This window comes from Buceros rhinoceros, unplaced genomic scaffold (assembly GCF_000710305.1).
Source record: "Buceros rhinoceros silvestris isolate BGI_N320 unplaced genomic scaffold, ASM71030v1 scaffold1044, whole genome shotgun sequence".
NCBI classification, from domain to species: domain Eukaryota; kingdom Metazoa; phylum Chordata; class Aves; order Bucerotiformes; family Bucerotidae; genus Buceros; species Buceros rhinoceros.
The window spans coordinates 7,932-24,351 of record NW_010408599.1 but is presented as its reverse complement, the minus strand read 5'-3'; the positions used below and the strand labels follow the sequence as shown (position 1 = coordinate 24,351).

The window sequence follows — 16,420 nt, the reverse complement described above, 5'->3', positions numbered from 1 at the left end:
GGGGAGGGAAGGAGAGGGGAATGGGGAAATTTGCCCCCTTGACATGGGGAGCACTTTCTCGGGGTGTCGACAATGGAAATAAGGTGCCAGATGGGAAAGAGCAATGGAATGAACCAAGGAGGATTTTCTCTTGCCAGGTCCTGTCCAGTTGGCCATCCAGTTGATGAGCCCCATAGTCATTCCTGTGGATAACTGAGCCTTCTTCCAAACATCTGCAACCACGTACACGACCCTGACAAAGCCCTTAGTTGGGATGATGTGTTACACCCGGCCAGTGTGGCCCAGCTGGGGGTCCTCCAAGGTCCTGCCCTAACAGATTAGTTGCCAGGGCAGCAAGTCTGGGGTGTTCTTACCTTCACTGTCCAATCGTGCTGCCCTGCTGTCCAGGAAGCCATGATCCTTTTTCATGTCATGTCATGGGCTCAGCCCCAGGAACAACAGACTGAAGTGTGGGCATGTGCTGGGTGAAGGCCTGCAGTACTGGATACTGACCTTCCCAGGAGTCTGTCTGACCTACAGAGAAAAATTCCCAGAAATGGCTTCATGATCATGTGATAGCTTCCCAGGAACACCACGGTGCCAGTGACACAGGTGCCACCGAGGACTCGTGGCCTGTCTGAGGCTGCAGACTGTGGTGTTGTTCGGTGAGACTGCAGGCAGGAGTTCTCACAAATGCCGTTGTCTGCGAAGGCAGGTGGCATCGCTCTCCAGAGACGCTGCGGGATCAACGCCTGGGGGCAATGCCTGTGGCAGAGCTTCTTGGAACTGCACGTTGATAGAGCTGGGGCATGATCTGTAGGAACTCAGTTCTCCCCAGTCTTTCGAAGCTGCCAATGATGAGAGGTTGTAGCGAGTTGGGGGTTGGTCTCCTCTCCCAGGTAACAAGTAATAGGACAAGAGAACAGCCTCCAGTTGCCCCAGGGGAGGTTGAGGTTGTCCCTGAGGAGCCGTTTCTGTCCCGTTGGGGTTGTGCCGGCGTGTCCCCGGCTGCCCAGGGCAGTGGTGGAGTCCCCATCCCTGGAGGGGTTTCCCAGCCGTGTGGAGGTGCTGCTGAGGGACAGGGGGCAGGGGGGACCTGGCGGTGCTGGGGAACGGGGGGACTCGAGGGGCTCAAAGGGCTTTTCCAACCCAGATTCTGTGGTTTTGTGGTTCTGTGATGTCTGGTGTAGCTCTTAGTGGACTGTAACAGCAGTTGAGTACCTAACCAACACCTAAAACCGTGTGCTTTTATTCTCATCTGGACTTGTGCATCTTCAAACCTCAACATTCCATCTTCCACAGTCATCCTGCGGCTTTTAAAAACACTGGCCACACTTATTTTTCACAAATGATCCTAACCTCCAATTAACCTTCCCTTTGTTAAACTAAATACGTGGGAACTTCTGGTGTTTGCTGCTCTTTTCTGCTCCTGCGTCCGTGCCCGTAGCTTTTCTGTCTGTCATCTCTCATTTGTTCTTCTTGAACCGTGGGGCTGCAGCAGGATGTTTATTATCTGTAACGACAGAATATGGGCACCCACTGTAACAGAGTACCAGCACTCATAGTTTCTTCCTCCTCAAAATGCACCATCCTCAAACGTCTCACGATGCACGAGTGCTTCTTACTAGAATTATCCCACAGACCTTGTGTCCATGGATGGGCAACACCCTCGAGCTATGGCTTGGGAGGTTCCTCCTGGACCTTAGGAAAATCTGCTCCACCAGGGTGGTGGAGCTCCAGGTCAGATCACCGGAGAAGTGGGAGGTCTCACTGAAAGTTCCCACAAGGATCCTCCAAGTGCAGCCAGTCCATTGTTTCTACTGCAGGACTTCTTTTTTAAACCCACTGCTTGTCAGGAGCTCTGCTCAGAGGATGCCTGATGGAGGGAGGGGGCATCGTGTTTTGGTGGGGAATACTTGGTCTCCCCCTTTTGGGGAAAAGAAAATACTTTGTCTGAGGTTTGTGGCTGGGAGGAGATTAAGGAACGTTATACTTTTTTCACTGTTCTGACATGTACAGGATCTGTGTCCTGTTAAGTCCAAGGAGACTCCTGGTAAGACATGGTTTCATTGACAGAGTAAAGTGTTTCCTAATCTCCTCACGGCCACAAAACACAGACAATTTGCTTATTTTTCAGCACAGGGGACAATTTTCCCTTCAGAAGGTGCCTTGAGTTGTGAATGGCATAAGTCCAAAGACCTTGGTGGAGAATCAGGAGGTGGCAAGGGCTTAAGCAGCGCGTTGCAATCCCTGTGGGGCCATGCTGTGCTCCCCCCTTACATCATAACCCCTGTGTGGGAGTGGAGAGTGCTCTGGTTTCTCCAGAGCTGCTGTTGCCAGCAGGACACAGAGACCCCAGTGCCCACCCAGTCCATCCCATTTCCCACCAGTGGCCAAGCGTGCCATACTAACAAAGACATTCACTCCACTTCTGGCTGCAGAAACGGGCAGGATCAAAACCTGCTGGATCACGTAACTATCAAGAAAGAGACTGACACAAGGCTCCAAGTCAAGAGACTGGTGTATCACTGACGTAAGAGTCTGCAGGTGTAGAAAGCTGAAAAAGATGGTGTTCGAACTGCTTTTATTGGGCTCTGGAGATAGCTAGGTGTGGAGGGAGATCCAGAGGTGCTCACTTCGGATTCTTCTACATTTGTGGCCATCATTTTCCTGTAGAAGATCCTCCTAGCACAGCGGGCGTTTTGTCATGCCAAAGATTTCTGTAGCAGTAAGCGGGTGAAAGGAGCTGGGCTTGTTTAATGTGATGAAGAGGAGGCTGAGGGGACGCCTCTAAGTAACCTGCCCGCAGCACTCGAAGGGCAGTTATGAAGAAGACAGAGCCAAACTCTTCACAGTGGTACCGGATGGTGTAATAACGGGCAACAGACAAAACCGTGGCTTGAGGGGTTCAAGACGAATATTAGGAAAAGCTTCTACCCCAGAAGGGTCCTGCAGCCCTGGGACAGGTCACCAGACAAACGGGGCAGGGGGAATCCTCTTCCTTGAAGGTTTCCTAGGCTTGGCTAGACAAGTCACAACCATCCTGATGCAGCGCGGGGTGTAGTCCTGTGGTCTTTTCTTCTAGGATTTTACCAGCCTATTGGAGGCAAATATTCTGGACATTCATCTTTTTCAGTTACTCTTGCTCTTCCTCTTTACCATCTTATCTTTTTTTTCAGGGTGGGAAGATCCCGATACGGTGGACAGCACCTGAAGCAATTCAGTACCGAAAATTCACATCGGCCAGTGATGTGTGGAGCTACGGAATAGTCATGTGGGAGGTGATGTCGTATGGCGAGCGACCTTACTGGGATATGACCAATCAAGATGTGAGTTGTTAAGAAACAAGGAGCAGAACTACTGAAATTGGGAGCATTGCAAGACCAAAGCATGGCTACAGCTAGACCCAGCCTGTGGCATGTCCAGAGCCTTCTCTGTCATGTGAGATGTATCCAAGGTCAACACCTTTGGAAGAAGTAATGGAGATAGCTTTGTCTTTTGTTCTGGTCCCGTTGTGCTGCTGTGGCAGAGGTTAGGGACGGTACGACACCCAGTGCAGTAGGATGGGGCTGACGTGAGCACCCTCATTGGTGGCAGAGAGATGTCCAGGAGGAGAGGGAGCAGGTGGGTGGAAAATGAAGTGCTGCCAGTGACCCCTGGAGCAACAGGCAGATCTTCATCTGCAGGAGACCATGGGCATTTGGCAGAAATCTGTTAGAGAGTCACAGAATGGTTTGGGTTGGAAGGGACCTTTACAGATCATCTAGTCTAGCCTCCCTGCCGTGGTCAAGGACATCTTCCACTAGATGGTCATTAAGTTTCCAAGCTTGGACTGTGATGTGTCAGAAGCCAAACCACTTATACTGAGCTAGAAGCCAAAACCACAAAGTATTTCAGAACACACTTAATTTTAAATACTTTACGACTCTTCTCTAATTCAGGTGGAACTGTTACGAGCACTCCTTGCTCTCTGAGACCAAAGCAGTTTCCGTGAGACCTTGCCTCCATGCAAGGATAACATGTGGCTGCAGTCCATGCCTCCACCATAGCGATGCCGTTCTCCCTGGGTGGCCATTCTCCAGCTGGGTGGTCAAAACCTGCCCATCCAGTGGAAATGAGAGCCGTGCAGAGTGTTACACCTGTATGTGTGTGTCCAGGAGACCCCTTTGTGTGGGGCTCCTAGGTAACACTGTCTCTCGGCAGAGCTGCCCTCCTTCGTGCGGTCTTCACTGAGGTCCAGGGTAGACCCTGGGTGCACAGGCGGCTTGTCCTCCCCTTCTGCTGCAAGCCTGGGTCTTGCAAGCCTGCATGTTACAGCATCTGCCTGGCTTCCAGCTTGTTTCAGAGCTGCCTCTGGGCAGTCCTTCGGAAGCCTTCAGACTACCACCTCCACCTCCATCATCCTGTGGGCTCCTGAAAAAACCCTGCCTTAAAGGGAGAGAGCAAGAGCCAACCTCCCACCTGACTCCTGCAGTTCCTCCCACCCCGATGGCAAATCGACCTTTTTCAAGTCAATGTAACTCCATCTGTGCCACATCAGGTGTCTCCAGAGTGAGATAATTTCCTCCTTGGTGCCTGGTGGGGAATTTATTCAAGTGAGTCCCCAACATCTGGAGCAGATACATGATACCTTAGCACCTTTGGCTGTTCTTGGCCTTGCCCGGGCCCCTTGCTACCAGAAAAGTCTTTGCATCAATCGTTGGAGCCAAAGGGAAGGGAGTGAGCAGTATGTCGTTCTCAAAAAGGACAATTCCCTTCCCATTGAAGCTCCATTATCACCTGCATTTCCTACAGCATTTCCTACAGCCAAGTGTCACTGCTCTTCCTCAGCACCCCTCTGTACACGCAGCCCTCTGCTGTTCCCCTCCTTCATCCTTCTCCTCTGGACCTCTTCCTTCGATGGTTTCTCCTGCCGCAGCCCCTGTGCTGCAGCAGCACCAGTTGAGCTGGCGGGGACGGCAGAGCCCGTGCCTGTCTCCTCAGCGCAGCCAGCTGCCTGGCGCCTGTCCCCAGCCTCCTCTTCCCCTTCTTTTGCCAGAGGACATTGCGCCCCAGAAGCTGTCACCACTTAATTGCAGCTGGTCCTTCCTTCGAATGAGCACGTGGCAGATATTTGCTGCAGATTAGCCTCCTGACCCCGGGGTGTGAGTGCCTGGGGAGGCTGGTGAGGAGACAGAGCGAGCAGCCTGTGCCCTCTCGCGGGATGTGCCTGATGGCGGCGAGGCGGATGGCTTGTCGGGAAACTGTCAGTCCATGGCGGAGGCAAGTGCTTGATGATGGCATGATGACCTTCCCCAGCCCTGCTCACCCCCACTTTCCCTTCCCTTCTATCTCAAATGGATCTGCCATCCAGAGAGCTGGGAGAGGGGACAGCTTGTGCCTCTTGGAGAATCCCTGAACAGAAGCCAGGAGCTGCACAAACCACACCAGCCGTGCCTCAGGTCAACCTTCACAGGCCCAGTGGAGCACCGTGATGTCCAGCCAGGGGGCCAGGGAGGACTGCTTCCATCTGGCACCTTTTGGCAGCAGCAGTGACAGCCCCCGTCTGTCTCGAGTCAGCCTGCCCAGCACCTTGGCCACACACATCAGTTTTTGGAGCCCAATCTATTCTCTGCCTGAAGCCACAATCCTTCTTAAATCCTGCCAGATGCCCCACCTCACACCCTGGATTGCTTGGCATGGATCTGCCACTTCCCCTCCCCTGGAGCAGCAGCCTTCTACTGCCATGGCATCTCCAGTATCTCCTCTCTACCCACCCTTCCTTGCTGCTCTCCCAGTCCCAGCTGCAGCACCCTCAGTTTTCTCTCTGTAACCTTCCTGCTCCACAGCGTGTTCGCTGTGCTGCTGCATGGCCATGGCTCATCCTTCCCCGGGAGGGTGGTACAGCCCTGGGGAGCCCGCCAGGCACATTTCTGTCCTCGGCTGCACAAAACTATGGCAACCCTGATCACATGGTGAGAACAGCCAGAGACATCGATGTCCTTCCTCTGGATCCCTGAGGGAGGTTCTGTCAATCTCCCTCCCCTGTTTTAGCATCCCTGTGGGGGGTTGGTCATTTCAAGATGCCGCCCCTGATTTCACTTATCCTCATTCTGGTTTTAATCCTCAATTCTGGTTTGTGTTGCCATGCACAAGTTTGTTTCTAGTGTCTACAGCTCCTGCTTGCCTTTCAGTGCCCGTCCTGTGTGTTTGACCATAGGATGCATAAGATGGTAGGAGAAACCTGTCTGTCACATGCTTCTGGCAGAAGACCATGTGCCCATGGAAGAAGCTGTGCATCTCTATCCTCCTTGACTAGCCAGGAGATGATGGAGGGCTACAGGTGCAGGCAGGGATATGGGGTTCCCCTTGAAGAAGATCCTTCTGCATGTGCATTTTCATCGGACATTGCAAGACCAGACATTTTCCCAGTTCGTGTGTTCCAGTAAGGAGAGACCAAACAGACCAAAGCTTTCTTACGTTGGCCCACACAGCTGCAGCATGGCTTTGGCACCCTTTCTCTGCCTGCTGTAGCAAGCTTCTCCGGTGTCTGGCTCTGCTGACCAAGGTCTCGGTCCTCCTCACTGAGTGTTTCCTCCTGGCTGTGCACAGGACTGTGGGGAGATCCAGCTCCTACTGCTGGCTCAGCACACCCAGCCCTGTCCCATGGCATGACCCTGTTGCCTGGAAGGGCTGAGCTGTTGACAGGAGTAGAAAGCACCGCTGAAGGAAGGAGAACACAGGGGCAGCGAGTTCCCCACATCTGTAACGCACAAGCAGACCTGTCACTGAATGGGGATGTTCTCCTCCCAGTGAGCTGTTGTGTTGTGGTCTGTGCCTGTACGAAAACATGAAGCCTTCTCTCTGACTCACCTTTCTGGTGCCTGGAGCTGTGGGCTCACCTGTCCTTGCCCAAGCAGTGCTCTCTTTCCCCATTTAGGAGACTCATGGGCATGGCTCATCACGAGGAGTCAGCAAGGCTGCGTGTCAGCTGAGCAAGGCTGGTGTCACCTCACAGGACGACATGCCATGTGGAGGGCTGGGAGTTAGAGAGTAGTGGGTGGTGGTGGCTGAGATGATCAGCAGCAGAGCAGCCCTGCTATGGTATGGCCACACCAGTCACCTTCAGGGTCCAAGAAAAGGGGTGTTATGAATTAAATAAATTCTGTTGCAACTACACAGTCTCTTTGTTTTTCTCCTGCAGGTGATAAATGCGATCGAGCAGGACTATCGGCTGCCACCACCTATGGATTGTCCTAATGCCCTGCACCAGCTAATGCTTGACTGCTGGCAGAAGGACCGAAACCACAGACCCAAATTTGGGCAAATTGTCAACACCTTAGATAAAATGATCCGAAATCCAAACAGCCTGAAAGCCATGGCACCTCTCTCCTCTGGGTACGTGTCTCTGTCTTTCTCTTGTCCTTCGGCATCTGTGTGCAGATCTGCTGTCCTTTGTGTCCTGGGGGGCACCATCCTTGCATCTCTCTAAGACAACTGTTTTAGAGGTAGCCTGGCCTGTGGTGTTTGGTCTTTTATAGGAAGGACATGGAAAATGTCAAGGTCACTCTGGTCCCTCTCCCTGGACAGGTTAGATCTGGTGAACACAGCTCCTTGAGTTGGACAGTGTGTTCTGCACAGTTAGAGAAGCATCTTGGTTGCATGTGCACGTGATTCCTGGGTGGGCATGGTTGCTTTGGTCGTCCAATCTTACACGTGGTGGATGAAAATAAAGCCTCATCAGGCACTACAATGTTTACCTGACATGGGTAAGGGTACACCAACTTGGGGGAGGCGCTGTCCCCATCATAAGAATCTACTTTCTCCTCTTGTGCAGCCAAGATTATAGAGCTGCATCCCATCGTCTTTGATGGCTGCTGCCTCTCCTGTATGAACTGATCCAGAAAGATTTCTCTGATGCTCTACCCAATCCTTCCCTCCGCTGAACAGAGTGCTTTCTGGGTGCTGCTTCCTAACAAGGTGAACGGTGCGGGTCCAGGTCCCTCCAGCTGACAGAGGATGCAGAAATACATGCGCTTGCTACCGTTTGTCCTCCTCACTCCCCATTTCTGTGTTTCAGGATGAACCTCCCGCTACTTGACCGCACAATCCCAGATTATACCAGCTTCAACACTGTGGATGAATGGCTGGATGCCATCAAGATGAGCCAGTACAAGGAGAGCTTTGCCAGTGCTGGCTTCACCACCTTTGACGTAGTATCTCAGATGACTGTAGAGTAAGTGCTCAGGCTTCTAGCCCCAAAGCAAAGGATAAGTCTCCGTGGTTTGACAACAATCAGTCGCTGTTGAATTAGTTTTTATTTTGCATGATATAGTTTTATGGAATTTGTTGCTTTGTGGACTTGCTTCTAGTCTATGCAGTTTCTGCAGAACTGCTCTGTTCTGCAGGCTCTGTCTTGTCTCCAGACTGGGCGTCTGCCACTCTGTATCTGCAGAATTCATTTCCACGCTATCACTCTACATGTCCTCATGGTGAAAACGAACCCCCCTCAAAGGCTTTCCAAAACCCCAGCATGGAACAAATGGAGATTTCAGGCCGGCACCAGACAATTCTCCAGCCACTCAGAGCACTTCTAGACTCTGCAGTCCTCCTGGATGCGTGGCGTGTTGGCGATGGAAAGCAGCACACTGCAACAAATTTCTGCCCAAGAAAGGCCTTTGAAAGTCCAGATGGTTTCAAGTTTGTTCTGAATTGTCCCGCATCCACTAAAAACATCCCCCAGTGTCAAAACTTTAGCAAATTCTTCAGCGTAAGCAGGCAGCTGAAATCCATTTGTGGTGGTTTCTGAAATCACTTGAGGCTCTTTGGGGCTTTGACGCCTCTGGTGAAAGATTTGTGGTTGTTGCAGTTAGCTGGAGAAACCCTGCCTGAGAAAGCGCCAAGCGTTAAAGCCATCTGTAAGCGCTACGATGTCTCTGTGCCTCGTAACCAGGGAGGTTTGGGGATTTGGTGCCTAATTCCAGACTTTAAATCCACCAATGAGCCAGAATCTGATCGCGCAAAGAGCCAAACTGACCTTTTCTGGCTTTTTGGTCTTATTTGCTGCCAGGAAATTCACGTGGCAGTTCTGACTGTTTCGCTTTATCTGTGGTACCACCCCAAGGCCCTGAGGATGATGTTGACATGCTATAGGCTGTGTTCGCGCAACAGAAGGAGGGTCCGTAAAATCTGAAGGGTGGGGAAGAAGAACTTTGACCAAACCAGGACATCACACCTGCACCAGAATCCAGCCTTGCCCAGGTTGTGCTGTTTGCAGTCGATATCACTGTGAACAGTTCTGCAAACAGTCCAATCTGACATGTGCAGTGTCCTTAAACGCCAGTTCTCCCAGTTCTTTACCATGTCCCTCACAGTATCTTCCATGTCCTCTCCCAGTGCCTTTGTCACAATCACAAGGGTATCCCCAGCTCATGTCCCTCCCTTCCACATTTCTCACCTGCTTCCGTGGACATGATAATAGGGAGAAGGACACGCCAAGTCCTTTCTCCTTGGGAAATCATCCTGCAACTTTACTTGAAATCACCTTCTGGTGTTCGCTGGTCTTTGCAGAAGTAGATAATCCTGTAAGTGGAGCTGAATTGCCACGAGACACTGTTTTCTTCGAATTTGCTTGGCCAGCCAAGTGTAAATGTTTGCTGAAGACTGATTCAGTTCACCAACTCCACATGGTTTCACACTGACCTACTTGAGAAGTTTCTCACTGGCTTGTCTGCAGGCTGGGACATCTGAGCCACCAAAGGGTGTATGTCCAGGGCAGGAAGCTTAGGAAGCACTGGACTGTGCAGGGCCACAGTCTCATTCTGGCTTACAGACATGGGTGAAGACTTTGGGCTTTGTTCCCAAACAGAACAAAAGCAAAAGTCAAAGTGTTAGACTTATCCAAGGAGAAAAATTCCCCCCTCAGCACGTTTGGCTGGGGCAGAGGAGGGAGTGGAAAGCCCTTGCAGAAGAAAAGCAGTCACTGCGAAGGACACCATCCTGGGTGCTGGCTACGTTGGGTAGCGTGTTCATAGGTTCCCAGTTGCTTTGCTGAGCAGGAGCGTGAGCGACAGCAGAGCTGTGGCTTGGATGTTCTATCACTCCGATCTCAGAGGACATGCACAGAAACATGCTGCGGAGGTGGGCTCCAGTCAGTTAGCACTAGCCAGAATGTGGCGTAGCCCCATGCCCAGCTGGCCTCTTCACGCTCCTCTTTGCACAGAGACAAGCTCGAAAGCAAACATACAGGCTCATGTACTACTCATCCCAGAGGAGTTTTTTCCACCTTCCCTTGGAGCTCCTGTTTGCGCTTCTTTGCCCATTGACTTCTACTCTAAACCAGGCAAGGGTTTCCCACGCTTCCTAAAGTCTGTTCCGAACACTCAAGGAAGCAGAAAGGGCAACTGAAAGTCTTTAGAGGCCAGTGTGGGTCATGTGTCATGAATGCCATCCGTTCCCTGGTCGGGGGAGCTCATGACTGAGATGTATCCACCGAGGGAGGTGAGAAGCAAACTCAGCTGGAGTGATCACAGGTAGGACCAGAGTCACACTCATGCTCTTGGCATGACCTCTGTTTTTCCCAGATGCTTCATGTCTATCAAAAATAGAAGCAATGCGAAAATTAGATTGCTGTGATTTAGCAAAGATGGTAAGTCGCAAAAGTTTATCACTTCATGGCCTCATCAGATCAAAGCAACAGTAGTGAGAACAGCCATCGTCTGCACAGGGGGAGTGAGAGTCGCACTGGTGAGGATGTGGCACATCCTGTTCATGTCTCCAGGCATGGGGAAAAATAGGTCACTGTGTCACAAAATGAGGGAGAGAATCCACACACGCAAAGAAAGAATCAAAACGACACGAGGGCGGAAAACCCGAAGCAAATCCACGTCTAAGCAGCGAGCGGAGCCTGTGATATTTGGTTTCACTCTCTCTGCTGAGGTTCCAGTACTCTGGGGGTGCTGCAGGTAGGCAGCAAATGGAAAGATGGGGAGAACAAGCCAGGAAGAGTCAAAGAGAAGGATCAGAGGTTCCAGCAGGTTTGCATGTGTTTGTTGCCTTTATGGAGTAAATCTGTAGAGACTTCAGCTCCCACCTCACTGTGGGGGGATGCTCCTGCACGGGCTTGTTCTGCCGGGAGAAAATGTCTTCTGGTATTTATGTGGTGTTTGTTTCTTTTCCTCCCAAAGGGACATTCTGCGAGTCGGGGTCACTTTAGCAGGACACCAGAAGAAAATTCTGAACAGTATCCAGGTGATGAGAGCACAGATGAACCAAATTCAGTCTGTGGAGGTTTGATAAATATGTGTCCTCCTACTCCTCTTCCTTGAGGCCCTGCTCCCCTTTGCCCCTGTATGTCCGAGCTCCAGTTCTTGAGTGTTCTGCATGGACCAGAGACAGGCAGCTGCTCTGAGGACCACGGCAACAGGAAGAAACGCCCTGTCATCAATAATGAGAAGTCACCAAGAGCTTCTAGAATTTAAGCAATGGAAAAAGGGAACAAAAAAAAGACAACTATTTTGAAAAAAGAAACACTCTGAAATATTTTTAAATAATAATAAAGCAATTGTATTCTTGAAAAGGGCTCCAAGACCAATGGGAGTCTCCAAAGGAAAAGAAAAGAGCAGCTTCATCTATTTCCTCTTGCACAAGGCTGCTGCAGCTGGGTCCAGCCACCTCTGGAGCAATGAGACTTTTTCAAGAAGGTGAATGCAAAGCAAGGTCACAAGAAGCACTTCCCTTTCCCACGCGGGAGGCGGCTCTGGGAATGTCCTGCAGCCAGCAGCCCTTCCCAAAAGCCCCTGCTGGCAAATCGAAGGGGAGAGAGAGCTGAAGCTCTTTGGTGCTGTGGAACCAAGTGCATCTCTGAAATCGGTGGATTTCTTCAAAAGCTGAAGACTTTTTTTTAAAAAAAAACAAACAAACAAATAAACTGAGACTAGAAGAGGCTGTTTCCGACAAATGAGAAGGAATCTGTAATGCTGGGGAGGGTGGGGATGGGGAAAACCAATCCTTTTTACATCTCTTATTTTCTCTTGTCATGGAACAGTTTCATGAGTGACCATTTCCTAAGGGTCCGTCCATCCACCCTCCAGTGGCATCATTGTCTCATACATATCATATGCCCAAGACTTTTAGTGATGTCCTCACTAGATGCCAATGATCTTTTCCCGGAAGACTTCCCAAGTACAGTATGTAGTAGTTTTTGATTACAAATGCTGATGTGTACCTTTATTTTTCAGTTGTCATTGTTGGGAGATTTGTCCTTTCCCCTTGTTTTGTTAACACCAGTTTGTGAGTTGGGGGTTGGAATTTTTTGATTGGTTGGGGGTTTTTTTAATGAAAAAGAAATGACATCTCCAAGCATCATATCACTCAAGAACTTAAATCCCTTCCCTGTGGAAGGAAAAAATGCAGCTTATTGACAATATGGCAGGAGAAAAAAATTTTTATATGCACATTTCCTCCCGTTTGCTTGTTCGTTTGTTTGCAGTTTGTCGTGGCCCGACAGATGTTTCTGCCTGTTGGGTTTCCAGTTGCTCTCCAAGATGAAATGACCACCTGCTCAATTCAGGGTTGCTGGTGCAGGGGTGAGCAGCTTCGCAGAGAGTTTGTGGTTTGTGTAATTTTTTGCAGGGGTGGGAGGGCAAGACAAGGGAGGGCATCTGGGCTGTGGCGGGGGTGATGACTCCACAGCTGGCTGTCAGAGCCCTTTGGAAACGTCTGGCTTAGAAAGGTGTCAGGTGGGTTCGGGTACCGCAGAAAGGCAGGGTAAGCCCGGTCCTCTGAGAGGAGCTCGCGGCGTGTGGTTCCTCAGGACCTGAGTTGTGGCAGCTGCTGTGTTGTGGATGGTTCACTACAGTGAACGCTGTGATGTGCTCCGTGCCCTTCGGGGAGCCAGCCCTTCCGTTAGACAGTGAGCTGGGGGCTCTCAGGCAGCTTCAGGCTCAGACAGTGGCTTTGAGGAGAGCCTGGGACAGCAAAGGCAAAAGCTCTGATGATGTCGTAGCCCGATTTCCAGAGGCAGAATGTTGTGGTTGAAGCTGAATGGTCAATCAGTGGATTTATAAATACCTGAAATAAATTCTTGAGTTACTGTCCAGGTTTTTGATATGTGTAAAAACCACCACCCAAGCACAGGGGGGATTGGGCTTGTTATCCCCGCTCAGCACCACCTCGTATCCTTTCAGGCATGCCTTCAGCCATCCACCTTCTGCTGGCCACGCGTGGCGTATTTCCACGCGTCTCCTGGCCGTGGCCAGCATAACTTGTGTTTACAAGCCCTTGTCTGCCATTGCGTGTTGTCCGCAGGGTCCTCCACTCGTTTTCAGCAGCTTGGGCTGTTGAAGGCGTGTTCACTAGCAGCTGGTTTGCAGTATTTTCCAGCAGCTGAATCCAAGAGGACATGTGTCTGCTGTGTGTCCCAAGCTTGTCTAGACCTCTGTGACCAGACATCATCTCTCCAGGCTGCTTGTAAAATATGAGGCCATTTATAACATATTTAGCATTTTCCGCTTTCAGGCCAGATCTGACGATGAAACACTTGCAAGTGGCCACAGGCCCTTCCCTACAAGTGAGAGTTACTGCCCTGCTTCACTCTTGCGCCGTCCCAGGCTTTGGGGCACAGCTTCAGCAGCCGGGGCCTTGCCTGGAGGAGCTTTCCCTCCAGCCCCTGTCACCTGAAATCCCTGCTGCGGGGTTGTATTTTCATTTGTGCAGTATTTCCCTGTCCTTGCTTTCAAAAGTGCATCTGTAGCCCTGTGAACATGCACCAACAGGTGCATCCTGGGTATGCAGGGACATGGCCTGTGCTCGGTGTCCCCAGTGCCTCCCCTCTGACAGCAGTGCCGTGTCCTGCTTCTCTTCCGGGATGTGATGTAGAGCGGGGGGTGAGGGGTTTACGGGCATGTTGAAAGAGATGGTGCTTGAACTCGGCACTTGAGGCCACACCTTGAATACTATGTCAAGTTTTGGGTCCCTCACTCCAAGAAGGACATTGAGGGGCTGGAGCGAGTTCAGAGAAAGGCAACAGAGCTGGGGCAGGGTCTAGAGACAAGGAGCGGGTGAGGGACCTGGAGATGTTTAGCCTGGAGGAGGCTCAGGGGAGACCTTCTGGCTCTGACAACTCTCTGACAGGAGGTTGTGGTGAGGTGGGGGTTGGTCTCTTCTCCCATGTGACAAGTGACAGGATGAGAGGAAATGGCCTCAAGTTGCACCAGGGGAGGTTCAGGTTGGGTATCAGGAAGAACTTCTGTACAGAGAGGGTTGTGAAGCCTTGGAACAGGCTGCCCAGCGGGCTGGTGGAGTCCCCATCCCTGGAGGGGTTTCACAGACATGTTGAGGTGGTGCTGAGGGACAGGTTTTAGGACCCTGGCAGTGCTGGGGGAATGGTTGGATTCGATGATCTCAAAGGTCTCTTCCAACCAGATGAACCTGTGATTCTGTTTAGCTCGTGTGTCTGGCAAAGGGATGCTTTTAACACATCTACTTTTGAAAAGCTCTGCTCCTGGTCATGGAACGGACTCAGCGTGCAAAAATCGATGGTGTCCACTAACCCACACAAAGTGCTTGCAGAGGGCACACGGAGAAACAAGCAGCTGTCCGTCCGCCCTGTCCTGTGGCAGTGCGGAGCAGCAGTGAGAGCTGCTCCCGTGGGGTGTCTCCATCCTGTATTGTGGCTGCTGTGTTTTAACAAGGAACAGTTGTCAGTCTTCCCCAAAGGCATGTCTGAAGCTGTTTGGTGGCAGACCAGGCTGAGGGAAGCGTGGTGCTGTGCCAAGTTGTCTAGCCACAGCCAACTGGCTACTTCATGTACAAGGCAGCTTTGCAAAGAGCTGTCGAGAAAACTCACCAGCAGGTTCCTGTGGGGCAGCCATGTGGAAGGAGCACATGATGCTCTTCCGTTGTCCTTCCCAGACAATTCTTGACTGTCCTCTGCCATCCCTTACATTCCTGCAGACACTAAGGAGGAGCAATGACCAGGCAGCATCCCTTCAGAGTCAGTCATTATTGGATAAGGCTTGGAAGGGCACTTCAGGTCTTCTTCATCCAGAGATGTTTTGTCTTAATCGAATCTCCTCACTGCGTTACACACATCTACCTACCAGACCCAGCCCACTGTGAAGATGGGGCCATACCGGCCTCAGTGCCACAGCTCACCAAAGCCACGGCAGCATTCTGCAGGGCAGAGAAAGCACGTCCTTGTCTCTTCTTGTGACCAAAAATCACGTGGTGTCGGTACTAAAAGTAAGACATTCCCATCTGTTTACACCAGGTCTGTATTTGACGGTGTAGGACTGATGGAGAACAGGACCTAAAATAGAAACGATCCACAGAAATCTGCAATTTGCTGCATCCCTCCAGCTCTCTCGGGAGCATGAGGAACCAAGTTCCTGTGAAGTCCTTAGGTTGTAAATGCCTCTGAGGCACGCTCCAGTGGAGGGCAGAGTCACTGAAGTGACTTAAACGTATTTATTTCATGGGTGTCCAATGTTCTGCTATGAAATAGGAGTCTAATGGCACAACCCAACTTCACAGGGAGAACATGGAACACGGGAGAAGTCACTTGCTAGCACTGACACTGTGAAACACTGTCGTGCACGTGTGAATACAGAACAAGTATTTTCACAATGAGGTCTTCAGGCAGCTCGTTGCAATTTTCACATTTCCCCTCCACCTTCCAAGCTACCTTCCAGAGCTACACTTCTCCTCCAGCTTCCCACTGCCAAGAGTCACCGGTGGCTGGTGATGGCAGCCTGTAGCAGAGCTGCACAGGATGCCAGGGTGCAAACACTAGGTTTGTTGGCCAGTGAGATCATGGAGAGCATCATGGGGCAGAGTGGAGAAAGCAAAGCATGGGTGGAAAGTAAAACATTAAAATATAGTTAGTGGGTCATTTTCAAGCGTTCTCCCAGCCCTTTATCTGGAATTAACAGCACAGGGACAAGCCAGGTGGAAGGAAACCAAACTTGTAAGATGAGGAATTACTCACCCTTCCTTCCTGTGGGGACACAGGAACAGGGCGCTGTGAACTGCACACCCCCTGCCCAAATTACCTTCCCCCCTCCCCAGTAAAATCTCAGAATCATCTTCCATAAACTTCGGGGAGATGTGTGGTTTGCAGCAGCTTTCGGTGGCAGCAGTCCACACACGGGGCTTCCACACGGCCTGGGCCGGTCTGGTTGTCACAGTGTTTGCTGGTGATGCAGTATGGGGAGTGCTGCGATTCCAATGTAGAGTCCGTCCCACAGCTCCACGGCTGTCATGATATGGCAGAGTCATCTCGGTAGCGTCGCTGGACCAGGGTGCACCAAGGTGAGCAAGGTGAGGTCCATGTGCAGGGAAGCAAATAAAAGAGCGCCCTGCACGAGGCGGGGAGGAGAGCAGCGCTACATCTGCATGAGGCTCTGGCTGGGAAGATCTACTGCCGAGGGACTGTTGGCCAGCCCCAACAGCAGGGACCTGC

The 16,420-nt window shown here is 51.3% G+C and overlaps 1 protein-coding gene across 1 annotated transcript in view; it reads left to right on the top strand.

The window, feature by feature from the left end:
- Positions 1–11,455, top strand: part of EPHB2 (EPH receptor B2) — a gene marked incomplete at its 5' end in the record, with an annotated part of 47,400 nt that extends 35,945 nt beyond the window's left edge. The window contains 4 exons of the mRNA XM_010134905.1: positions 3,159–3,308; positions 7,163–7,356; positions 8,039–8,194; positions 11,145–11,455. Coding sequence (XP_010133207.1) covers positions 3,159–3,308; positions 7,163–7,356; positions 8,039–8,194; positions 11,145–11,253 — 609 coding nt within the window. The remainder of the gene's footprint in view (positions 1–3,158; positions 3,309–7,162; positions 7,357–8,038; positions 8,195–11,144) is intronic.
- Between the last annotated feature and the right edge of the window lie 4,965 nt (positions 11,456–16,420).